Source organism: Bos mutus, chromosome 10 (assembly GCF_027580195.1).
Source record: "Bos mutus isolate GX-2022 chromosome 10, NWIPB_WYAK_1.1, whole genome shotgun sequence".
Taxonomy (NCBI): domain Eukaryota; kingdom Metazoa; phylum Chordata; class Mammalia; order Artiodactyla; family Bovidae; genus Bos; species Bos mutus.
Genome location: NC_091626.1, coordinates 6,463,674 through 6,490,885, shown reverse-complemented (window position 1 = coordinate 6,490,885; position 27,212 = coordinate 6,463,674). Strand labels below are relative to the sequence as shown.

Genomic DNA, 27,212 nt, shown 5'->3' with positions numbered 1-27,212 from the left:
AAATCAATTATCAAAATAAAAAGCCCTATATTTCTCCCTAAAGCAATGCAGAAAATAAAGGGAAAGCATTATTCATAAAAAGATTTTTTTATGAAAATGAGAGTTTCCTAAGTATGGTCTTTGTACAGGTCAAAGTAGCAGTAAAAATGACTTCTCTTTCACAACACTATCAGTGTTTCTTCCGTTTTCAAGGATAGCCAAATTCAGTAAAGTTAAGGGAAAAAATAGAACAGATGAAAATTGAAAATATGAAATTCCATAAGGTTAGCTACATTTTCTAAAAACACATATGAGTATACGATAACTAACATGTTCTAACAACTTACCATATGTTAGGCACCTGCTTAAGAAGCATTCTCTAATTTATTCTTCATGTTTATTCACTAGTTTATATATTATCCCAACAGAGTATATGACAGTAAGATATATAAGGAGAAGGTGTCCAAGCCTGAACTCAATTCCAGATTCTGTCTCCAGAGCCCACATTTTAAATGTGTATGCCAAATATATAAATACTGCCTAAGATGCCAGTAGATTTATTTTACCTCTATTCTTGAAAGATATTTTCATCAGATATAGAACTGAGTTCATTTTCTTTCAGTGAATTTCAGATGTTGCTTCACTGTTTTCTAGTCTCCATTATATCTGTTAAGATCATAATCATTCAAGTTGTTGTTCCTTATATGTGATATGTTCTTTCTTTCTGACTTTCAAGTTTTTCCTCCTAATCTTGGTTTCAACAGTTTGGTCATGATGTGCCTAGACACATACCTTCCTTTAAAGGACAGATCTAGACCAGGTTCCTAAATTCTCCGTGAACACTTCCCTCTCTACTCCTGCTTCCTCTTCATCTGCTCTTTTAAAGAACTGAAGGCTTCCTCTGTTTCTGATATGCAGCACAGCTGTCTTCCTTATCCCCTCCCACCCTTCCCCTGCATTTGCTTTTTTCTCTTTTTCCAAAATATCCCCTTTTAAGAAAGAGAAAACATGCTTCCAAGACTTCAAAAATTCCCAACTCCCCCGCACCCTGCCAGGAATATGACTTACAAATAGATTTGGATTATGTACCTGTTTAACTGGGTTTCCCAGGTGGTGCTGCGGTAAAGAATCTGCCTGTCAGTGCAGGAGACATGAGATGCAGGTTTGATCCCTAGGTCAGGCAGATCCCCTGGAGAAGAAAATGGCAACCCACTCCGGTATTCTTGCCTGGAAAATTTCATGGACAGTGGAGTCTGGTGGGCCACAGTCCATGGGGTCACAGAGTTGGATACGACTGGGTGACTGAGCACACACACATACATCTGTTTACTATCTGAAATATCAAGTATTATACTTACCTTACTCACAAAATAGTCTGGGTTCTTATTCCATAAAAAAGTACCAACAAAACAAAACAAACTACCAGTAATCCCTAGAAATAAGCAAAGAGAAGGGCTTTGCCTCTGAAATTCACCAGTATTTACTTCATACATCTTTCAACATGTCTGACTGAGGCAAAAGTATTATCCCATGTTGCTTATTGATTCCCTTGAATTCTTGTTGGTTTTTGATAATTTTCTCAGATCATGATACATAAAGTACAGTTCCACTGTGAAATGCTTGCTACAATGGTATATACATGACAGCTATGCTTCTCTTATGTGAAAAACTGAAACATTTTTAGTATTTTAGTTATTTCTAACAAAAATGAACTATTGTGATGTCCCTAAGGTCAAATTTTTATCATATACTTTATACTTGATTTCTAAAAATTACTATAACTTTATTTTTTATTTTAGTTCATGCTGTCTGGCTTATAGGATTTTAGTTCACCCACCACAGATCAAACCCACACCCCTTGCAGTGGAACTGCAGAGTCTTAACTACCAGACTGCTAGGGAAACCCCTACACGATTTTTTTTTAATACATCTATTCTTACACTTTCTCCATCTAGTTTTTAAAAGTGAAAAAATTCCACTGGATTGGGAAAAGAGAAATGAACCTGTAATATATTAAGATATACTTTGATACTTAAGGTGTGTCTGTCATTTGGCCAAGACATTATCTTGGAATGAATTACAATGGCTAACCTTCTGCCTGAAATTGGAGAAGGAAATACAAAAAAGTTTTAACTTTTTCACCTGAGACAGGAAAGGAAACAGAAACTAGTTCAGGTTTGGTTATGAAATAAAAGTAAGGAATGTGGTTATATTAACCCTTGGTATACCACAAAGACTATTAGACTCAATTTTAGTTTTTGAGTTTTTTTTCTTTGAGCAACTTTATTATAGGAATTGACATTTCAAATCTTATTCCTTTTTAGGAATCTTCCAAGGAACAAAAACAGATTTACACTTTTAAAAATAATTTATTTGTCTGCACAGGGTCTCAGTAGCAACATGCAGGCTCTAGTTCCCTGACCGGGGATCAAACCTAGGCCCCCTGCATTGGCAGTGCAGAGTCTTAGCCACTGGACAACCAGGAAAGTCTCAAACTTACTTTTTTAAAATCAGAATAAAATTCACCCTATTTTGAGATTTCTTTATGGATCTATTTGAATCTTTCACAAATTGAAGATACATTATGGTGATCTCTATAAATTGAAGATATACCATAAAATATCTTAGGGATCTTATTTTTCCTATATTTTGTTATTTTATCATCCTGTGAATTAATCATTAATAATCAATTATTTTAAAAATTATATGGAAATGGAATGGAATCATCTAGAAAGATGATCTAGTAGTGAAATAAATTATCACTATTACATCATTCTTTAGTTTTCTTACTGTGTTGCCCATAGTATTATGTCTTTGAATGTAAGTATAAAAGAAGCATAGAGACATTTTTCAGGGTTTGTTGTTGTTTTTGGTGGTTTTCAATAAACATAGTTGAGAGTTCTAAATTTTTCACTTTCTACCCATACAGGCAAAAAGAGGAAATTTGACAGAGGAGTTTCACAATTATCAGACAACTCTAAAAATAAACGTAAAGAGACTAATAGTATTATAGACCATAGTGATGGTGAAATTCATATTATAAGCAAAATCTCAGGCTATGAAATTTCAGATGATTCACATAGATATATTTTATCAAACTCAAAAATCAATGAGTGAACAATGCACTTTTAAGAATAAAAAGCAAATGTGGCATTTCCACCCAGTTTGTCATTTAACATGGAGGCCTTCATCACAGGGTATTTTGCAAGAATAATTTGGAACATCCCATTTTGTTAACAGGATGTATGACAGTGTTCTTTCATCCTTTATGATGTTTGTGCACTAAAAGTTACTTAATATAATTTCTAAGTGTACAAATGCTTAATGTAGATATTACACAAAGGAAATAGGAAGTGATGGTGAAGAAATTAAAATTTTATTGGCCTTCATTCTAACTGGTGTTTATAAACATAAAATTGAAAATGTTTCACAATTATGAAGGAAAGAGAATGGTTGCTTTTTTAAAAACTAGATTATGAATGTCAGTGTTTGTAATGTCATTGCATTTGGATGATACAAATGCAAGATAAAAGCCAGAAGTAACGATATACTAGAAGCTACTATTAAAGATGCATATGAAATCTGGGATCTTTATTTTAAAAATGGATAGTTCCAGGACCACACATAAAAGTCAGTGAGCAACTAGTTACTTTCAAAGGACATGACCTATTTCAGGAAAATATGAAATAAAAACTTGAGTTTACTATGTGTTATTATAATTTCTAGTAATGTTGTTGTTCTCTATCCCTTTATTGTTACTTCTCAAGATTACTCCTAAATTACTCCAACAACAACAAAAAAATATATATAACATGATGATAAATGCCAATGACTACTTTTCATGACATAAAACTTAGATCAATATATAACTCCTTTACCAACATTAGACAAAAGGATGATTGCAACAGGCTCTGCTGCTGCTGCTGCTAAGTCGTGTCAGTTGTGTCCGACTCTGTGCAACCCCATAGACCGAAGCCCACCAGGCTCCCCTGTCCCTGGGATTATATAACTCCCTTATCAATATTAGACAAAAGGATGATTGCAACAGGCTCTAGAGATCACTTAAATTATTTATGGGTAATTAGAACACAGCCTGGCTAGCAAATACACGCCTTTAGTTATTAGTCAGAAAAAAAATTGTAAACTGGCTTTATTATATGTTGTTGCACCCTAAAAACATATGTGGGTGAATTTTCTTTTAAGAAAATTGTCGAACTAAAGAAAAACCATGCAACGTACCTAGAAAGTAATCTGGCTCTAACAAATGCTTAAATGTTTAATAATATTGATCACAGCTGTTGTTTGTCTAAATAAAGTTGGCCCTCTGTATCTGAAGTTTCCACATCTGGGGATTCAACCAACCGATGGATCCAGGTTGGCTGACTACGCAGATGTGGAATGCAGATAGGGCAGGCCAACTCTTTTGTTGTTCAGTTGCTCAGTCATGTCTGACTCTTCGCAACCCCATGGACTGTAGAATGTCAGGCTTCCCTGTCCTTCACCATCTCCTGGAACTTGCTTAAACTCATGTCCATAAAGTTGGTGATGCCATCCAACCATCTCATCCTCTGTCATCCCCTTCTCCTCCCGCCTTCAATCTTTCCCATCTTCAGTGTCTTTTCAAATGAGTCAGTTCTTCACATCAGGTGGCCAAAGTATTGGAGCTTCAGCTTCAACAGGAGTCCTTCCAATGAATATTCAGGACCAATTTCCTTTAGGACTGAGTAGTTTGACTCCTTGCAGTCCAAGGGTCTCTCAAGAGTCTTCCCCAACACCATAGTTCAAAAACATCAATTCTTCGGTACTCAGCCTTCCTTGGAGAAGGAAATGGCAACCCACTCCAGTGTTCTTGCCTGGAGAATCCCAGGGACGGGGGAGCCTGGTGGGCTGTCGTCTCTGGGGTCGCACAGAGTCGGACACGACTGAAGCGACTTAGCAGCAGCAGCAGCAGCCTTCCTTATGGTCCAACTCTCACATCCATACATGACTACTGGAGAAACCACAGCTTTGACTAGATGGACCTTTGTTGGCAAAGTAATGTCTCTGCTTTTTAGTACGTTGTCTAGGTTGGTCATAGCTTTTCTTCCAAGGAGCAGGCGTCTTTTAATTTCATGGCTGCAGTCACCATCTGCAGTGATTTTGGAGCCTAAGAAATAAAGTCTGTCACTGTTTCCCCATCTATTTGCCATGAAGTGATGGGGCTGGAGGCCATGAACTTCATTTTTTGAATGTTGTTTTAAGCCAGCTTTTTCACTCTCTTCTTTCACTTTCACCAAGAGGCTCTTCAGTTCCTCTTTGCTTTCTGCCATAAGGGTGGTATCATCTGCATATCTCAGATTATTGATATTTCACCTGGAAATCTTAATTCCACCTTGTGTTTCATCCAGCCTGGCATTTCGCATGATGTACTCTGCCAACTATACCATGCCATGATTATACAAAGGATTTTAGCATCCATAGATTTTGGTATCTTTGCGATCCTGGAAACAAATCCAACGCCCAAAGGATATAGAGACAACTGTGTATGTATAAAAAGTACATAGTATAAGCCTATGAGGTTCAAAAATCTGGGCTAGACTATTCACTAGCTAGGACTTTGGGCAATTTATTTATTTGAACTTTAATTTCTTTATATGTAAAATAAGGATAATGTGTATGTTGCAGGGTTTTTGTGAAAAATGAATACTAAATGTGATAAACCTAAAACAATGCCTACACTGAGTAGATCCTAACAAATGATACTTCTTCCTTACAAAAAACTATGATGCTATTTGGTTCTTTAGTCCCTCATTAAGTTTAACTGTGCTTAGTGATTTTTCTCCTGGTCTTTGTTAATTGCAATCCCTACAATTTCCCTTCAATCATTAACCAACTAAACTTATTCCATTCATCCATATACACTGATCACTTACTATGTGACAGGCAATTTTAAAGCTCTCCATGCTCTTTAATAATAATGTGACTGTTAAAACCATAACAACAGTTTTATTACTTATTTTTGTCTATATTTCTAAATAGTCTTAGTATTACTGTCTGTATCCTTAGACACATTTCTGTATGCTAGAATAACGGGTCTATGAAAGTGTGGTATGTATCTCATTTTTACAGCACCCTAATTAGGGTCCCCATATAGCAAGTTCTTAACAAATACTTTAAATGAAGATGAAGGTAAACTGTATCACCATAACAACATGTGTATTTCATAATGATAATTTTCAGTTTATGTGACTAAGGAAAAGAGGATCTGAAATTACAGTAAAAGTGAAACAATGAAAGGGCTGGGAAGAAAAATAGAAAGCAAACACATTGACAAAATAATTATCATGAGGATTCTATCAATACTTAAGAATATAATGCTTTATGTAGTATGGCTTTAATACATTACCAAAAGAATTTCTCGATGTAATGAAAAGAGGCTACAAGACTCAAAAGCTTGGGGAGAAAAACAGAAGGAAAAAATATATATGCAGAGACTAGACAGCAATATTCCTATTTATCTATTATAGATGTATGCTATGCTATGCTAAGTCGCTTCAGTAGTGTCCGACTCTGTGCGACCCCATAGACGGCAGCCCACCAGGCTCCCCCGTCCCTGGGATTCTCCAGGCAAGAACACTGGAATGGGTTGCCATTTCCTTCTCCAATGCATGAAAAAGAAGAGTGAAAGTGAAGTCACTCAGTCATGTCTGACTCTTCGTGACCCCATGGACTGCAGCCTACCAGGCTCCTCTGTCCATGGATTTTCCAGGCAAGAGTACTGGAGTGGGGTGCCATTGCCTTCTCTGATAGATGTATACTACATACTTATTTTTCACTTTCTAAAATTTTTTTTAATTGAAGCATAATTGCTTTACAATGTTGTGCTGGTATCTATCATACATCAATATGAATCAGCCATAAGTATGCATATGTTCCCCTGCTATTAAACATCCAACCCCACCCCACTACTCTTAGGTCATCACAGAGCACCATGTTGAGCTCTCTGCGCTATAGGGTAAATTCCAACTGGCTCTCTCTTTTACATAAGGTCATATCGATGCTTCATGCTACGCTCTCAGTTCAGCCCACCCGCTCCTTTCCCTGCTGTGTCCATAAGTCTGTTCTCTATGTCTGGGTCTCTCACTGCTGCCCTGCAAACAAGTTCACTGGTACCTTTTTCTAAATTCCATATATATGTCTTAATATATGATATTTGTTTTTCTCTTTCTGACTTATTCACTCTGTATAAGAGGCTCTAGGATAATCTACTTCACTAGAACTGACTCAAGTTCATTCTCTCATTTCTTTTTATGGCTAAGTAATTTTCATTGTATACATGTAACACAACTTCTTTATCTATTTATCTGTTGATGGGCATTTAAGTTGCTTCCATCTCCTGGCTAGTATAAATAGAGCTGCAGTGAACCCTGGAGTATATGTGTATTTTAGAATTGTGGTTTTTCTCAGGGCATATGCTACAAGCACTACTTTTAAGACTAAAGGATTTTTTTAGTGTTATAGTGAGACCTATTAAATACCAACTACTTCTGATACATTTTTAACCCTACAAAACCAAACATATAAACAAAAGTTAATGAAATACAATTTTAATTTTATTCAACAGTAAGAAAGAATATTTCTGCTTGGAACATGCCTGGCTTGGCTCTAAGGGTGGCCTACATGTTCTTTGAAATTCTTTTTCTGAAATCAGTCTTATTGATGAATGTTAGAACTTTCCATGGGATATGACATATTCCTAAGCAGCTGTATGCAATGTATTACCAACAGGTACCTTTCCCTTACTCAAATAAAGTTGTTCTTGGAGAGTTACATGGTAAAATATCAACATATAAGTGAGTCTAAGATATATATGCAAGTAACCTTAAGAATCAGAGTAACAGGTGAGTCCTAGCAGTATGAGCATAATAACAATAATTGATGTCAATAAAACAAGTCTTTCAATCCAAATGGACTGTGGGTAGTTAGAACAAAGAAAAAGAAAGTAAGTAAGGTAAATATTGACAATGCCTAGTTAGATAGCCATCATATCATCATAACATGGAAAACCCAAGTAAGTGGTCCTAATCATTTAGAATCATAATTGAGGAAAATAAAAATATGAGACAGGGATATAGTAAAAGGACATCAAGTCTATATTTGAAACCAAGAAATGAAGAGCAGTTGCAGGGCCTGGAAAAATGGTGAGACTATTTAGGGACTCTTGAGAAAAAGAATCAAAGTAAGTGGGAAAACGAATCTAAGTAAGTAATTAAGAATAGGTAGAGCATAATCCCTATACCCATGAATCAATTAAAATAGGATGGAAGGCATGTTATGAAGGTTCTATTATAGCTCATTTTCCTCCTAGCTTCTATTTCTCACTGACTCCCTCCTCTGCTTTTCCCATAACTTCTGCCAATGACTATAGAGGAGGAACAGAAGAGGAAAAATAATAGCAGACAATAGCAATGCACAACACATATAAACAACAGTAATACAAAGGAAGGGGTGGAATGAAGAGAAAGAAAATAGTGCCAGCGTACACAGGAAGGAGAGAAATTCTGCAGCTGTCTGGCTGTGAGGACCATTCACATATAAAGAATGCACATAAATTCATCAGATTAATTACAAGGCTCCTTTTTTCTTCCAGGTTGTTTTAAACTTACTATTTTTAAATTAATTTCTATTGGAGTATAGTTGGTTTACAGTGTTGTGTTAGTTTCTACTGTACAGCAAAATAAATCAGTCATACTTATCCATATATCCCCTTCCTTTTGGACCTCCCTCCCATTCAGGTCACCACAGTGCATTAAGTAGAGTTCCCTGGGCTACATAGTAGGTTCTCATTAATTACCTATTTTATACATAGTATCAATACTGTATATGTGTCAATCCCAATCTCCCAGTTGCTCCAACCCCTCTACAAGGCTCCTTTTATTCAACTAGATTTTATGATCAGCTTTTCATATTTTTCTCAGTAACTGGAAAATTTGTTTTATTATTTATGCTAATTCATAGACTAGTACATTTGGGTTACTTACACTGGATATGACTATATCTATAAAGATCTAAGTCTAACAGAAAATTACTAATGTGGGAGATATGCATGCCAGATGCTGACTACAAACAGGTAACATACAACCATTTTTTGGTACCAACTCAAAAGCTTAAGATACACTGGGAGGCAAAGCCATGAATAGCTTCCTTACATTCACTTTACACACGTTTGTATACTACTCCCTTTTTTGAATACAGTCACAAAGATATTACAAAAGAATTCTGTACAAGGTCACAAAAGATGAACACATGCAAGTTTCTTGCAGCCCCTAATATTTCTGAAACTAGTGTTTACATTGTCAGGAATGGATATAGATGCATTCACCTCATTTCACATAAATGATTATCTACTTTGATATACTTATGAAAATAGCATTTTACAAACGCATATAACACCACAACAACTGGGATATACATAGCAATAAAGAGAGACTGGTTATACTGATGCCATTTATTAAGTTAGCATTTATTTAATACACACCAAAGTCAAAATGGTTATTAAGGATGAAGTCCTAGGACTCACACTCAGGGACTGTCGGCTTGTTCACTCTGAACTCAGGGAGAACCACCATAGTGGCAGAAACTATATGATTCTTTAACAGGCCTGACAGGAACACTAAGCCTAACAGACTAATATAATTTATTAGTAGTCAAAACAGGAAAAGTGGGAAACAAAAGCATTCAAAAGGGCAAGCGGTTCAGGTTAAACTGGAAAAGGTTTGCAGAAGAGCTGTTAAATCTTTTAAATCTCTGAACTTTATTTAGGGCACATGCTGAATGTCACACACACAGTTACACGTTAAAAGAAAAGGAGATCTATCAGTTTATGATATTTCTAATGTGACAAGATTCATAAAACAATTAAAGTGATAACTTGATGGTAAGAGATCAGCAAGCAAAGACAATCCTTTTTTCTTTAAAATCCCAAACAACCATTGTTTTAACTAAAAAGACCTGGGGCAAGTGGCCTAAGGATTAGAAAATACATTAGAGAACAGGAGTTATCACTGTCAGATCCTAGGGGTAAAAGATGAAAGTGAAGTCGCTCAGTCCGACTCTTTGTGACTCCCATGGACTGTAGCCTATCAGGCTCCTCCATCCATGGGATTTTCCAGGCGAGAGTGCTGGAGTGGATTGCCATTTCCTTCTCCAGAGGAGTAAAAGGTACCTTCTTTTAACTTACAAAATACTAGCTCAACTCATATGTATACTTTCTTACCTTGTTTTCTGTTATAAACTCCTTGAATGCAGACCTACACAATTCCCTTCTTTTTTTTTTTAATCTATAACTATTTTAAACTTATTCATAGTAGTCAGCATAATAGCTTACATATCGGATACTTGCTGAATTAAACTATTAACTGAAAAGATAAGGTAAAATACATTAATTAATTAATTATATTGACTGCCTTCTAAGCACTATTTTGGGGACTAACATTTGAAAAAAGTAGATAAAAAAATTTTAGTCATGTTTTTAGAAGAAAAAATAATATATACAGTCTAATACAGTCATTTAAACATTATCATGTTACTCCTTTTAAAAGAATATTTGTGATTTGACAATTAGATTTTCTTATACATTACATAATTCTTTCCCCTCAGAATGCCCCCTTTCCCACCCCTACAGCTATAAACAGATTATAATGTAAATTATATATATACTAGACATGCCTATTGTTTCTAGTTGGCCTCCAACTCCCAACAAACCACAGAAGGGGCAGACATATTCCATACTTTTGGGAAGAGCTAATTACAGCGCTGGCTGGCTAATTACCTGAGAATTTAAACTTAGACACTGAGTGAAAGCGAAAGTCACTGAGTCTTGTCCGACTCTTTGGCACCCCATGGATTACACAGTCCATGGACTACTGAATACTGGAAGAATACTGGAGTGGGTAGCCTGTCCCTTCTCCAGGGGATCTTTCCAAACCAGGGATCAAACCTAGGTCTCCTGCATTGCAGGCAGATTCTTTACCAGCTAGCCGCAAGGGAAGCCCAAGAATACTGGAGTGGGTAGCCTGTCCCTTCTCCAGGGCTCTTTCCAAACCAGGGATCAAACCTAGGTCTCCTGCATTGCAGGCAGATTCTTTACCAGCTAGCCGCAAGGGAAGCCCAAGAATACTGGAGTGGGTAGCCTGTCCCTTCTCCAGGGGATCTTTCCAAACCAGGGATCAAACCTAGGTCTCCTGCATTGCAGGCAGATTCTTTACCAGCTAGCCGCAAGGGAAGCCCAAGAATACTGGAGTGGGTAGCCTGTCCCTTCTCCAGGGGATCCTCCTGACCCAGGAATCGAACCAGGGTCTCCTGCATTGCAGGCGGATTCTTTACTGACATGGAGAGGGCCCCAAAACTAACAGGTAGTTAAAACAAGTTGGACAACATGCAAGATGAGATATGAAGAGACAAATAAACTGAGACTAAGAAGACAAGAACACAGAGATGAAAGATACCATGAGGCCCCACAGATGAACAGAAAAACACCAAGACCTCATTTTCCAAGGACTGAAATATGCATACAAGGCCCAGCTGAGGATTCAGAGAGCTCTACAATAACATCTCTTATTTGAGCTACCTGAAATACATTTCTGATCCCTTCAGTTGAAGAGCCTTGATAAAATCATGTAATTTACTCAGTATAGTACTGAAAGTGAAAAGCAGAACAGGTTTAAGGGTACAGAATTGTGTTGTTTACCCTCATGATCACATGGCTGACTAGGACCTGTGACTCACTGACACTGCCCAACAGCACAAGAGAGTATCATATTACATACTGCTAGCCTGGGAAAAGAGAAGAAATAAAGTCCAAAAATCCTAAGTTGAATCATTCTAAGTTGGGGACTGTATGTATGTTTTCATATTCTAAAAATTAAAAACGGAGGAAAAAGGAAGGGGAAATGCTTAAAAAAGCAAGTACAGACGTCTCTCAGTATCCACAGGGGATTGGTTACAGGACTGTTTGCGGATACCAAAATCCATGAGTATTCAGGCCCTTTATGTTAAATTGTGAGGTATCTGCATACAACCTGTGCATAGCCTCCCATATACTTTAAATAATCTCTAGGCTACTTATAACACCTAATATGATTTACAAATAGCTCATGTAAATGACATATAAATATCATGTAAATTATATATAAATAGCTGCTGGTGGGCAGCAAATTCAACCTTTGCTTTTTGGAACTTTCTGGAATTTTTTTCCTGAATATTTGTGACCTAAGGTTGGTTGAATCCAAGGATGTGGAATCCATAGACAGGGAAGGCCGATTGCACCATATCTCACTGCTTCAAGAACACATCTCTTTTTCATATTTTAACTTTTCAAAACTTGGGATGTTTCATATAATCCTTGTCAGTGAGACAGCAGTTATGACATAACTGTCATTACCTGTGCATCAAAATGTGAATAGGGGTCGGCAGCTTGGGGAAAATAACTCTGAAGACACGATGGGGCATTCTTAAGAAATGCTGTAATCATCAATTCGCTTTATGTTAAAGAGGGAAATGTATGGAAAAACAGGGACATTAACAACTCTAAGTTGAAAATTAACTTAGAACACTGTATGTAGAGATTAATCTTTAATTTATATCATTTATAATTAAACAATTTCTTCTATTACAAAAGTGATACACAGGCACACACATACTCACATGACATACTTTTTTTCATACCAAAGGGTTCAAAGAGGAAATTCAAGTGGTCCATAATTTCATTACCCAGATTATTATTCAACACATTAAAAAGCGGAAAAAAATATCAGCTGTATTGCTTACACGCTGTATTTTGTTCACTTGTACTTTAGTTTTTAGACTGTTGCTATTCATAGATCATTACCTCTACTTCACGGATTAGTAATTCTTAAGTTTTAAAAATCAGGTTTTGCATGTAAATCTCCAGTTTTTAACTGATTATGTTTCAGTTGGGAACAGTATTATAAAGATTACCATGAACAGTTAAATTCCCAGGTTAGCTAAAAAGGACTATTTAACTCAAAATGTATCTTTACCGTAATAAACACTGTGGGAATACAGAACCTGTAAGCACTGTTATGGACTAAATGTGTTCCCCTCAATTCATATTTTGAGGACCTAACTCTCAATATGATTGTATTTGGAGACAGGGCCTATCAAAAGATAATTTTGCTTGTTGTTGTTTAGTCATTAGGTCATGCCTGACTCTTCTGTGATCCCATGGACTGTAGCCCACCAGGGTCCTCTGTCCACAGGATCTTCCAGGCAAGAATACTGGAATGGGTTGCCATTTCTTTCTCCAGGGGATCCTCCTGGATCAGGGATGGAACCTCAGTCTCCTGCATTGGCAGGCAGATCCTTTACTGCTAAGCCATGAGGGAAGCCCTATAGATAAGGTTAAGTGAGGCCATAGGATGGGGCCCTAATCCAATAGGACTGGTATTCTGAATTAGAAGAGATAATGAGACCAGGGCCACCTAGCATGTTGTATTTTGTTATGGCAGGCTAAGTGGACGAATGAAGGCTCTTTATAACATCATTTTTAAATATTAGACAATGACCTCAGTTTCAACTTGGGACATCCTCTGCTACTATAATTCCAGCAACAAGAAGACATATTTACTTCTAGACCCCTACCTGGTGATTAGTAAAACTGCTAGGTTTTTGGTTTCTGTGTCATTGCAATGGGAGAGGGAGGCAGGGATGAAGGGATTGGGGTTTTGTAGAAAGAAAAAGGTGGGAGAATGAAGCAAGGTGAAGATGGGGAGAAAGAAGAGGAATTGAAGAATTGTAGTGGGATGACAGGGCTTCCCAGATGGGTCAGTGCTAAAGAATCACCTGCCAATGTAGGAGACGCAAGAGATGCTGGTTTGAACAACAACTATTCTCTTTGATGTTGTATGACCTTTGGAAAGTTATCTAAAATCTCTGGGTTCAGTGTCTTCATGTGAAGACATACTAGAAATAGAAAATAATTATATTAGAAATAGAAAATAATATTAGAAATATAAATAATTATATTATAAATATAAATAATTTAGTTTCTATATTAGAAAAATAATATATTATTTCTATATTAGAAAAATAATATATTATTTCTATATTAGAAATAATAATAGAAATAGAAGAGCACCTAATAAATTCTATATTAGGGTTAAGTAAGACAGCATAGATGTAAGGGCTGGGTAAGTGAAAAGATATTCAAAACCATTAACTGAATTAAGAGCACAGTTGCTCTGATATACTCATCTACAGAATAAACTATTTACACAATTCTTCCCACCTTTAGGGGTCTCCTGAATCAAATAAAATGGTATGACCTTTAAAATCAGATCTGTTTTCAAATCCTAACCCCAATACTTAGTAGCTATTTGGCACTGGGTAAGTTACTTGGCAGCACTGAGCTTCAGTTTCATTATCCTTAAGATGAAGCCAACAATGCTTACATTATGTGGTTTGTAAGGAGTAAGTTAGATCAGGTATATAAAGCATCTGACCAAGGCTAAGAACTAATAATGTAAAGATGTCATTTGCTTCACAAATTAAGTGCATTCTTAATCCAAATTCCAATAGAGTGTTTCATGTAATTTGACAAAATGCTCTAAAAACTCACCTGGAAGAGAAGATATACAAAAATATCCAAACGAGAAAGAACATTAGGAGTTTTGTTATTATATATATGAAAATAGGATAAAGTTAAATAATTAAAACAGTATGGTATTAGCACAGCTACAGACAAAATAGATAATAAAAATGAATGAAGTCCAGAAACAGACCTAGACACAATATATGGAGATTTTGCAAATCACGTAAATATAAGCGTAAGAAGAACTATTAAATAAAACAGTGGACCAAGTGGTTGTTCTTAAAACAGGTGAATTCAAGTTTAAAAGTTTAAAAAAAAAAACTAAGAGACAATATAGAATATTGATAAGGTTGAGGATGGTTCTAAGTAAGAGAGAAAACTCAGAAGCTATCATTCTCACAACAGAATAAAGAGAAAGCTTGTGTATTTCATTCTTGTATTGCAGTTTCTTACCATTAACAGAAGAGAATCCCAACCTCTAAAATGGTATTCTGATCAGTGTACAAAAATCCTTCTGTACTTAAAAAATAGTTGTGTAAGTACAGAGACACACACAAAGAAGCTTTTTTAAAAAGGCAATTTCTCTCATTAATTCTATTACAATTCTATTACAATTAAACAATTCCCTACTGATTAAATGGGCAACTTAGTGATGTAAGCATTGGTGCTTACAACCACACAACTTAGAAATTCATAAAATACAACAGAAAGTTCAATTTAAAAATAAATATATACGATGCTCTCATGATTCTATTGATAAATTGCATTATGAAGTGGATTTTTCAACATTTCATAATCATTTCCTTGAGACTTATGACATTTTAAAACCTAGAGTTAAAAGAATCAGAGATAGGAAGTCAACTATATTAGGTAACTGAAATGCAAAGCAAAATTTGCTACATTTGACACTCTAAAGGTGAAGTGAAAGTAGCTCAGTGGTGTGCAACTCTTTGTAACCAGGAATTCTCCAGGCCAGAAAACTGGAGTGGGTAGCCTTTCCCTTCTCCAGGGGATCTTCCCAACCCAGGGGTTGAACCCAGGTCTCCCACACTGCAGGCGGATTCTTTACCAGCTGAGCCACAAGGGAAGCCCAAGAATACTGGAGTGGGTAGCCTATCCGTTCTCCAGGGGATCTTCCCTATCCAGGAACGGAACTGGGGTCTCCTGCATTGCAGGTGGATTCTTTACCTGTTGAGCTACCAGGGATATAATTTAGTAATTCAATAAAGAGGGAAAATGTGCTAAGTTAATTTTTTCTATTTTTCTGTTTTGAATGACAAAATTGGGATTATCTCCTAATTAACATGTTGAAAAAGTATTTTCAAAAGCTTATCTCAAGGTTTTATTCATCTGAATGGCTTTCAATTATGCGTTTTCACTTGATTTCACAACAGAAAAATAATTTGTAACTGATTTACAACAGATTCAGCATTTCGTGTCAATCTAGGAAAACAAAACCCTTTCTATCATTCCGTTTTTTTTCCTGAAGATTGCAGTTAAGTTGACCTCTGTGGCGACTAGAGCCTTCTGGCCACTGAGCCTTTTCCCACAGATTGAAAATTTCACTTCTATCCTCCTGTCACCTGCAGTAAGCAGGTATTCTTTCTAAGGTTTAATAAGGAATTGTACTCTTGGCAATTATTAGGAAGTTGACAAGATGGAAAAGAAGCAAACAAGATGAAAGAATTGATGCTACAAAGTTAACGATCTCCCCATAAAAATTATCTTAATATATGCAAAAAAGCAAAATGAAATCTGTTAGATCTTCTCTCAGTCTTTCCACTAATTCTAGTCTTCAGGCAAAGCCAACCTCCTACTGCTTAACCCGTTATCACTCAATAAGATTACTGTACTTTCATCTCTGTTATGCAAGGAAATGGCCACGAAGCATGTGGAATCCTAGCTCCCCGACCAAGGATCGAAACTGCACCCCAGCATTGTTAGGCGAAGTCCCAATCACTGGACAATGAGGGAAGTCTCATCTCATCTCTCTCACCTCACATTCTTATTTTCCTTTAAAAACTCTTCAATGTCATTTATTCTCCGACATCTCCAAAATTACTTTCCACAATTAAAAACTCTGTAAATCTAACAAAGAAAAGTTCTTGCTCTGGTGAGAAGGGACTAAAAATTCTCCCTTCTAAATTGGGAAACCTCAGGTGAAGTCTAACTTCTAAACGGCGAGACGGAAGATCTTCGAAATTTGCAGAGGTGGTTTGACGGAAAGAAATGCCCTCGTCATTAGAGAGGTCGCAACCCCCCGGCCCGTGGTTGAGGCAGAAAAGCCGGGTATGCTTCTGCCCAGGCAAGCGGCAAGATGCTATCCGGCTTTTGGGAAACGGCCACGGAGGGCAGGCCCGGGCATCCCCCGCAAGGTGTCTCACGTCCCGGTCCACAAGCCCGGCGGGTTCGTCATAAACACGCTAGGCACAGATAGGAGCGTGGCACAGGGGACGGGTCACGCAACTATCAAACGAAGCCCACCCTCCCTCTGACGGTCCCCAAGGCGACCAGCCCTCCCGGCGCGGATCACTCACCAGTTGCCTCCGGACCGCGACTACAACTCCCAGGAGGCTGCGCGGCGCACGGAGCAGCGTCCTTCCCAGAATGCAGCACAGCGGGGTCCCCATCCCGCCTTCTCCTTTCTCCGCTCCTCCTACTTTCCTACCCGGCGTCACCCGGGAGGGCCGGAGGTAAGTTGCGGGAGGGAACTCCGAGCCTCGGCGTGACGCGTCAGACGTTGGGAGGGGGACGGGGCGGGGAGCAGAGGGGAGAATGGGAGGACGAAAGGGAGGGAAGAGGGGAGGGGAGGGTAAATAGTGGGCTAGGCAGGAAGATGGCGGCCTAGCGGAGGTGTGAGTGGACCTGGGTCTCTGCAGCTGGGTTTTCCCTCTTCCCGTCTTCCTCCTCTTTTCCTCTCCCCCGAGGTTGGCATCGAGGGGGCCAAATTCGGGCGGCGGCGCCGGGCGCAGCGCAGGGGTCACAACGACGGCGACGGCTGACGGTTGGAAGGGCAGGCTTCCTTCGCCCCTCGACCTCCTTCCCCGGTCCGCTTGGTGTCAGGCGCGGCGGCGGCGGCGGCGGCGGCGCGGCGGGCGGACTCCATCCCTCCTCCCGCTCCCTCCTGCACCGGAGCGGGCACTCCTTCCTTCGCCATCCCCCGACCCTTCACCCCGGGGACTGGGCGCCTCCACCGGCGCAGCTCAGGGAGCGGGGGCCGGTCTCCTGCTCGGCTGTCGCGCCTCCATGTCGGATAACCAGAGCTGGAACTCGTCGGGCTCGGAGGAGGATCCGGAGACGGAGTCCGGGCCGCCGGTGGAGCGCTGCGGAGTCCTCAGCAAGGTGAGCAGCCCGCGAGGCTGAGGGGCCCCTTGCCCGGACTCACCTGCCGCGAGGCGAGCAGCTGAGGGCACGGGGTGGGGCTGGCAGCGAGAACACGGATTGTCCCGGGGCGGGGGCTGCGGAATGGGCCCGGGGTGTGGGGCCGAGTCCTGCCGCTGAAGTGCCCGGACCGGGGCCGCGGTGGGGGTGGGGGCAGAAGGGGACGGTCTTCTTCGCCTGCCCTGGGTCTCGGCGGCCTAGGACCGGGGGAAGCTCGTCCCAACCCGGGGATCCATCCAGTTTGGGAACGGGATGCGCACCGCGACTCGGGACCTCGGGCGGCAGGCGTCCTGGATATAGGAATTCGGGATGAGCAACAGCAGTATCCGAAGGAACGAGTACGGTAAAGAGGTTTGTCCAGCGATGCCGAGCAGAGCAGGGGTGGGGGATTTTTGTAGACGCAGTTTTTGAGAAAGAAGCCGGAGCAACTTGGCTTGGTGCTGAAATCTGAGGTGGGAAACTATGCCAGGCTAGATGTAGTGAGAGATCTAAATGAGGAGGACGTTTTGTACTTTCCTTTCACCCTTTACCCCAATTCAGAGGGAGCTATTGAATCGGCAGGTGATAGATACAAGAAATATTCGTAGTAACTTGAAACATGTCAGAATGGAAACCGACATTTATTTAGTCCAAGAAGAGTGTTATTTAGTAAAGTATTCTTGCAGACAGGGGGCAGAGTTAGGAAAAGACATTTTACTTTTCCTGAATTTTTTTAAAAACATTTTTTCCAAAATTTTTACGAAGTAGATAGTCATTTGTAGAATTTGAAAGCTAGTTAACGAAAATGGATGAGGCCCCTTTTAAGAGGGAAGGTGGGTAATCTTTTTCCGTTGGTAGTACGTGGTTTGGGGTTTGTTGTTAAGGTTTTGTTTTCTTTCCTTCTTTTCTTTCTTTTTCTTTTAGGTTTTTGCTGTGATAAGATCCACATTGCCTTTTTTACTTCGTTTTCTCTTTCTGTTAAACTTTTAGAAATGGCTGGAGCTGGCAGTTAACTTGGAGAAGGGGAGCAGGGTCCAGTCTTTCAACAGGCTGGTCATAAGATACTAGATCATGTGCAGCCACTGCCTATTAAGAAATCACCATGCTTCCAGTATACCTACTTTGGCTAAGCTTTTGGACGTCGTTTGTGTAATCGTTTCATATTAGGCTTTTATATTGTCTTTAGAAGACTGAGAAAAGGACCTACGAAAGGCATGAGTATGTCAAAACTAAGGCTTGCACGTGTTAACTTTTATTTGTGTATGGAAAAATTACAGTGTGTTGATAATGTAATCATTATTGGAATTTCAGTGAAAAATTTTCAGTAAGGTGAAACTCCCCAGGGTCTCTTTGGATTAGATGTATCTTGTAATTTAGGAATCTGCATTGAACATGTGTGATGGGTGTACATTTTCCTTTGGAACTGTTAATGAATCTTTTTTGCTTCTCAGTGATTCCGATAATTTCACCAAATTAGTATTGTGGTGTGTTAAGTATTTTACAAAAACAAGCTGTACTTTTGAACTATTGATTATCCCTTTTTGTGGGATAGGAGGATTGTAGTGAGGGGTGGAGTCACCAGTGCTCTGAGTATGCGCTGTGTGTGAGTATCCAAGAATCACTTAAGCAGAGTGTTGTAGTATATACTTTATGACCAAAAAAAAAAAAGATTTGTCTCCGTGATATTTAAGTGCATAGACATGTAGTATTTGACCACTTCTTTAGTAGGCAGATAACTTCCATGTTGCTGTGTACCTGGAATCAACAGGGATGTAGGTTTTGGTATTCTTGTTAACAGCTAAGAAGGAAATTTCCCTGAAATTTAGCAATTTATGGATACATATGTTTTCTTGGAAGCTTTTTCATCAAGAATGTTTTATATTGAATGTATGTTTTTAAGTTTCAAGTACATATATATTTTGAATCTTTGTATTCACTTGGTAATTTTAAACAAAGGTTAGAACTCAGTGTCTGTTGTTTAACTTCTGTTTAGTAATGTAGTTAAATCCTAATGCTAACTTGTTTTGTTCCCCCACGAATGGAGTGAATTTGAAATGGTGGTGGTAGAGTAAACTTGTATGAGAAATACAGCAGCCCAGCGTTTTTTTAATATGAATATATTTTCTACAGGCTTGTTTCTTAGACACGTTAAGTTCCAAAAATACTGGGTTGACAATAATTCTAGGTGGTTATAACAGATGTCAAGTTGGGTTATGGATGGGAAAAGATTCAGGCCTTAGATGGACTTGAGAGCAACTAAGCCTGGATAAATCTCACCCAATTTCTTCTGAATTCTCTCCAACTTTATTACCTTATCTTTATCTAATGTTTTCTTCACACACCTAACTATTGGCTGAAATTCTGTCCATCTCTGGAGTCCATCTCAACTGTTCTTTCTATGAAGACTTTTATTTTGCCAGCCATCCCAGCACTCCTTTCCTCAAGGGTGTTATCTCCTATGAATATAGTAGAGTATTCATTCATATAGCATTTTATGTGTGACATGCTTCTGATCCTTATTATAAATGTGTTTTTTTTCCTCCTGAATTTATGCTTGCTGGACTACTAGGAAGCAGGATCATTTAATTCTCTTGCAGTGCCCACATATTGCCTTGGCTCTGTTGAATGGGGAAGAGTGAAGAAATGTTGTGAGGCTAGGAGGAAAGGCAGAAGTCTGCCGTCTGGTTGTGAATAGAGTTAACACTTCCTGGGTAAAGGGCCTGAAGTTTATGTGATTATTGGGTTTTCTATAAGAATATAATATAAAAGTATGGGCACAAAATTGTTAGTGTCTTGTCTGTCACTTTGAAAGGGATCTGTTCTTGTGAGGTTCCCTGGAGGATTCTAAGCTTCATTTTTGGGAACCCGGATGTCTCAGCCAGTAAAGAATCTGCCTGCAACGCAGGAGACCTGGGTTCAATTCCTGGGTCTGGAAGATCCCCTGGAGAAGGGCATGGCAACCCACTTCAGTATTCTTGCTTGGGAAATCCCTTGTATAGAGAGCTTCATTAGCTATTCATAATTCTGCTTCCAACTGAGAAAATACTATGTGCTTGGCAGTGTTCTAAGTCTGTTCATGCTTAATCTTAAAAAACTTTAAGAGGTAAAATGTGACAAACAGAGGATAAGTAACTTGACCGTAGTCACACAGTTACTAGTTTTCTGAGAGGCAATAATTGAATACAAGGTAGGATTAAGGTATACCAGTCTAAACAATTTCTATTGTAGGCAGTCAGTTGTTCATGTAAGTTTTGTAACTGGAGACTAAATGAGGTTAATATGTAAGATAAATAAGCAAAATATGCCTAATAAATAAGATTATGTAAGTTATGAAATTAAAAGCAGAAGATATTAGAGGTAAGGTTATTAAGCCTTCTCAGGAACCCAGAAAGTATTATTTGGTCAGTCGTGTCCAACCCTTTGCGACCCCATGACCTGTAGCCCGCCAGGCTTCTCTGAGCATGGAACTCTCCAGGCAGGAATACTGGAGTGGATAGCCATTCCCTTCTCCAGGGGATCTTCCTGACCTAGGGAATGAACTCAGGTCTCCTGCATTGCAGGCAGATTCTTTACCGTCTGTGTCACCAGGGAAGCCCCTGATAATTTGATTGGATTACTTGAAAAAAGATAAGAGTCAGATTTAAGGGTTTAATAGGCAGGAAAGATGAAGTTAGATAATTTGTCAAAACTTTTCACACAGCTAGGAAAGTACTTGAGCCTCTCTGATGTTGTATCCACTGCTCTGTCCATGCTGTACCAGAATCCTGAGCCGGGTTTGAGTCTGAATGACTGGAAGTAGCAGTATAGCCAAAGAAATAGGAACATAGTGGGGTAGTGCACTCTATGGTAGAGGTAAATTTATTTTTGTGTCTATTTGTTGTCATTTTAAGTCGCTGTCTTAAGTGGTGGTAAATCTCAGGGCGCTTATCCTGTGTGGATAAGTTCTCAGGGAGGGCTTGTAATGGTGGAGTTTAGAAGATGTTAAGAGCCAAACAGTCTCAAACCTGTTGAATTAGGAAACAGTAAAGAAAAGATTTCTCTGAGCCAATGCAGTATATTTTTAACAATCCATTTAGAGTTAGTTTTTGGCAGATAGTTTTTGAATTGTCTACTTAAAACCCCAGGGCATAAAAATATACAATATCAACAATTCCGATAGAGGTTACATTTCTGCCTTTGTAAGTTTATTGGTTTTGATCTTCACTGTGCAGCAGCAGAACTTTAGCAGCACAAACCATTTGTAGGTACTGGAAACAGATAATCCAAGTATGTTTTTGGAAACCAATTTTATGTTTGTATTTTACCCTTGAGTTTGAAAAATAGATCTTCAAAGAGTGCTATGGAGGTAAAAGTAGTTGATAGATATGCCAAAGAGGTGATCTGTATTTTTACTTTAATGTAGTCAGAAACATCATACATTTTCATATAGGAATAACTTAACAACAAAAACAGAGTTTGGGGCATGATTGGCTTCTATTTGAGAATGCTTCATGCATGAGGGGAGTGAGAGACTGTGTAGCCAAACTTATTTTGCTGTTGAATATGTCGAATGCAACAGGGACAGAAACAAATTTAAGTCTTGAAGGTGGTGAGGAGGGGAGGATGAAAGCACACCAGGAAAAAAAAAAGCAGAATTTTTAACCGAAATGTGCTTCAGTTTTTATTCTTTAGATGTTATGTTTTATTTATTGTCTATTTTATCTATAATTTTGAAGAAATTATGGAAAATCATATTTAATCTGGAAAATCTTAGCTTTTTTAATTTTAACTGTTTGTAGTTAGAACTTTTCACATTTTGGTCTTAAACTTAGATTGACTGCTGTTTAAGAGTGTTTGGATTTCTAAAATACTGACTTAATTTTTTGTTTTCTTTTCCTTCAGTGGACAAACTATATTCATGGGTGGCAGGATCGCTGGGTAGTTTTGAAAAATAACACTCTGAGTTACTACAAATCTGAAGATGAGACAGAGTATGGCTGCAGAGGATCCATCTGTCTTAGCAAGGCTGTCATCACGGTGAGTTCCTGTTTCCCTTCATTCAACAAATGTTGATTGAGCATCAGCTATACACTAGGAACTCTATTCTTGGGGCTTATGTTTATGAAAAGAATAGATTAAGATCCTTGCCCTTGCGAAGCATAGTCTAGTACTTTTTTCCGTAGAATTATTTTAGAGTATATCACTGGACACTATTATTTTGTTTGTGTGCGTGCATGCTCAGTTGTGTCTGACTCTGTGACGCTATGGACTGTATCCTGCCAGTTCCCTCTGTCCATGGGATTCTGTGGGTTGCTGTTTCCTCCTCCAGTTATTTTATTTAGACATGTAGGATTTGTCTAGTTGGTTACAACAAGCCCTTAAACAAGGGCTTCAGAAAAACATGTTAGATGGCTTCATATCTGATAGGTTGGCACAGTTACTTAGTGAGTTATTGAAAAAGTTAAACGAGGAAAGTAAAAAGATACATATTGTAACATTTTGAAATTTTGACTTAAAATGTAATAGACCATAAATCTAAATTCACTTAATCAACTTTCTGATGTAGAGCTAACAATATCTCTTTGAAGATCATGGTTGAGAGAAGTTTTTGTGTAAAGTAGTACATCCATAATGCATGATCTGCAATTTCCAGTTTTGATTCTCTAAAGTGGAATAAAGCCTTAAAGATACTTTTGAAAAACCCTAAGTATAGGTTCCTCTTTTTGACTTTTAATGTTTTTCCCTAATATTTTACAGATGTCTCACCTTTATCTAATTTAATACCTTTTAAAAGAATGACTCACCTTTATTGAGTCATTCTCCTCAGCTTGCACTCAACTTCATTTACATAGATATAACTCTTTGCTTTTGTGTTCCATAGGCTTACATAATGTTTAAGTTATGTAAGGACTACAGCAAGTAAACTGATATAAACAGGTTTAGGAACAACCGAATGAATTGTTAAACATGTAACTCAACTAGTAGGTCAGAAGTACCTGAATGTACTAAAAATAACATACTAGTTGAGAGTGATTGCCATTCATGGCATGTTTAATAAAGGTTAAAAACATGTTATCTAAGTCAGGTTGGGAAAGTTTCCCTAGGAGCTCAGAGTAAAGAATCTACCTGCAGTGCTAGAGATGTGAGTTTGATCCCTGGGTCAGGAAGATCGCCTGGAGAAGGAAAAGGCAACCCACTTCAGTATTCTTGCCTGGGAAATCCCTTGGATAGAGGAGCCCGGTGGGCTACAGTCCACAGGGTCGCAAGAGAGTCGGACACAGACTTAACCAAAACAGTAACAACAAGGCAGATTAGTTAAGTGGAAGTCAGTTAAGGAAGCTGTTGTAGTTAAAAATCTAAAAATGAGTGTCTTAAAACAGTCTTAGATTTCACTGATACATCCAAAGAGAATTCACTTTATGAGAGAATTTATATTGTTTATAAAAAGCAAATGGTATGCTTTGGATATGTGTTCATATCTAAATGACTTAACATATGTTTATGTTACACATTTAAGGAAAATCATGTAGTATTTTTCCATCATTTTTCATACATTCTGCCCTTAAGTGTTCACAGTTTGAAAACAAATACTTAGTTGAATATTGAGTTGGAAAAATTTATGGAGGATTTATTTGGAAATGTTCAGAATGAAACTACTGCTCTCCATTCTTAAAGACAATTTTAAAGAAATAGGTTGAACGTAAAAACTCAGTGTTTGTTTTGACTGGTTTGTGGTTCATTATAATGAACTTTTGAAATTGTATCTAGTTTAGCATTTTAGAGTTTTCTTTCTTTTGAGATGGATCACTGCTCATGCTCGAGGAAAGAATGAATCAGGGATAGAAATACATTTTATAATCTTGAAATGTCTTCCTTTGGTTCTTCCCTTCTTCCTTCTTTTGCATATTGTTAGATGCTTGTTAGTTACAGTGCTTGTTTGACTCTTTGAAAATAGTTTATTGATTGGTGATGTGGAAAGAGACGAATGAGGTTTTATATCTTCCTAAGAAATACTATTCGTAGAGTGCCATGCTAATTTTTGTGGAGTTAAATTTAGTTACGTTGTCTTGAATTATGGATTGTGTTAATAGTGCCTGGCTTATTTGGGAAAAAGAAAAAGTTTCAGTAAATATTTACATTGCATCTACTCAGGAAAAAGCCATGTGTTAGTTCTTTGTAGATTTCTATTGTTTTTAGATCTGTAGTTGCTTACAGAACTTTTATTGCAGTTCATAATCAAATAAATGAGTAGGAAACCAAAATGATTTGAAAAGTTTGGAAGAACCTAGTGGAAGTATTCACTGGGCTAGGTGGTAGTACAGAAGGTTAAAAAAAAAAATAAAGCAGCAGAATCTGAGGGGTAGTTAATCTTCACTATAGTTAAGCAGGGCTTCCCAGGTGGCACTAGTGGTAAAGAACCGTCCTGCCAATGCAGAGACATAAGAGACTCCTGTTAGATCCCTGGGTTGGGAAGATCCCCTGGAGGAGGCCTGGCAGCCCACTCCAGTATTCATGCCTGGAGAATCCCCATGGACGGAGGAGCCTGGCGGGCTGCAGTCTTTGGGGTTGCTAAGAGTTGGACATGACAGAAGTGCCTGAGCACCCACGCATAGCTAAACAGGTGGCGGGGGAAACAGAAGCATTTACATTCCTGAACTCCTTCAACTTTGCTCCTACTCTGTGGGTTCCCAGGTTCACTGTTACATAATATTTCAAGGAAATTCCAAAATATAACTGAATTCAGTGAGCTACTCAGAATGAAGTTGACAAATAGAGTATGTATTTGAGTTAAATTTTTAAAATACAATACTGCTACTAAGTCGCTTCAGTCGTGTCCGACTCTGTGTGACCCCACAGACGGCAGCCCACCAGGCCCCACCGTCCCTGGGACTCTCCAGGCAAGGACACTGGAATGGGTTGTCATTTCCTTCTCCAATGCATGAAAGTGAAAAGTGAAAGCAAAGTCGCCCAGTCGTATCCGAACCTCAGCAACCCCATGGACTGCAGCCTTCCAGGCTCCCCCATCAATGGGATTTTCCAGGCAAGAGTACTGGAGTGGGGTGCCATTGCCCTCTCCGAAAATACAATACTAACCTCTGTTAAATAGTTATCTTTGCTTTCCTTAAATGTGGGCTATTACCTGTATCAATTAATATTTGAAGGCAAATAATAAATATGTTTGAATTCACACACATGACATCCTTAGGAAATCATAATGCTCATATGTGAGGAAGTCTGGACTTGAAGAGTTGTGACTACTGTAATTCATTAACGTATTTATTATTTGTTAGTGAACATAACACTTGAGCCCACCTTTTCCCATAGAACCTAATTCATTGTTTTCTTATTTTAGCTTAACAATGAAGTCATTCTTTATTTGAATCATGTTCTTTAACTCTGTGATAATAAATTGAGTGAAATACTTTCAAGGAACTTTGTATTTCTTGGGAGAATTTGTTACCTGGAAATAATTCTTAATGTGAGGGGTTGGGAGTAAGTTAATAAGAAAAACAGTGCTGTGTCACTTTGTGGGAAATGATGTATGTGTATCTTGAATAAATGAGTGTGGTAAGTTGAATTTTTCAGTTATTGTAGTTTAGTAGTTATTTACTTAAGACTCAGTCTCTGCTACAAAACTTTCCATATAGATGTTCAGTGAATGTTAGTTGTATTATTAGTTGTATTTCATCAATCAAAAGCAATGTTTATGGAGTATTTAAACTTATTAATTTTTAAGTTCTGTTTTAAAATACCTATGGTGAAAAAAATATAAACCATACCATGAAAAGGTTTGCAAAGTAAATGCTTCTCTTTACTGTTAGTCCTGTACTCAAGAAATAACCAAAGTTAAATTTTTGGTCTGTTCTTCCAGATAATATCATGTCTATATAAGCATTTATTTGTTTCTATCCTTCCTTTTTCATTTACACAGATTGCATCATACTAAACCTACTATTCTGTACCTTGTTTTCATTTACTATGTCTTGGACATTTACTACACTTTGTTGAATTATGTGCCTATAACATTTATTTGCCATTTCCCTGTTCTTGGACATTTAGCTCATGTTTAAGTTTGTTTTACTGTAAGCACTCTTGAAACAAACATATGTAATATTTTTAAATTTGTTTATAGTTTACTGTCAAATGCCCTTTCAAAAGTACCACTTTTCATTCCTACTGATTGTGTATGAGTGTCTCTATTTCCCAATACCTTCAAGTATTGAGAAAGTCGGGTTTTGGAAATGTTAAATATTTGTCAAACTGATAGATAAAAATAGTGTCTCATATTAGATTTTGCACTTCT

The 27,212-nt window shown here is 38.2% G+C and overlaps 2 protein-coding genes across 5 annotated transcripts in view; one reads left to right on the top strand and one right to left on the bottom strand.

Annotated features, from left to right (window-relative positions):
- POLK (DNA polymerase kappa) overlaps window positions 1–17,237 on the bottom strand; it is an 80,966-nt gene extending 63,729 nt beyond the window's left edge. Inside the window, exon 1 of one of the 2 annotated variants that reach the window (XM_005890089.3) lies at window positions 17,107–17,237. In XM_005890089.3, the coding sequence (XP_005890151.2) occupies window positions 17,107–17,199 (93 nt within the window). In that variant the 5' untranslated portion in view covers window positions 17,200–17,237. Of the gene's footprint in view, window positions 1–15,022; window positions 15,042–17,106 lie in introns of those variants that run through there. The other variant, XM_070377229.1, reaches the window with a different exon arrangement.
- The window catches only part of CERT1 (ceramide transporter 1), a 131,425-nt gene continuing 121,374 nt past the window's right edge, over window positions 17,162–27,212 (top strand). The window contains exons 1-3 of one of the 3 annotated variants that reach the window (XM_005890090.3): window positions 17,162–17,262; window positions 17,509–17,911; window positions 22,811–22,945. In XM_005890090.3, the coding sequence (XP_005890152.2) occupies window positions 17,177–17,262; window positions 17,509–17,911; window positions 22,811–22,945 (624 nt within the window). In that variant the 5' untranslated portion in view covers window positions 17,162–17,176. Of the gene's footprint in view, window positions 17,263–17,432; window positions 17,912–22,810; window positions 22,946–27,212 lie in introns of those variants that run through there. The other 2 variants (XM_070377230.1, XM_005890091.2) reach the window with 2 other exon arrangements.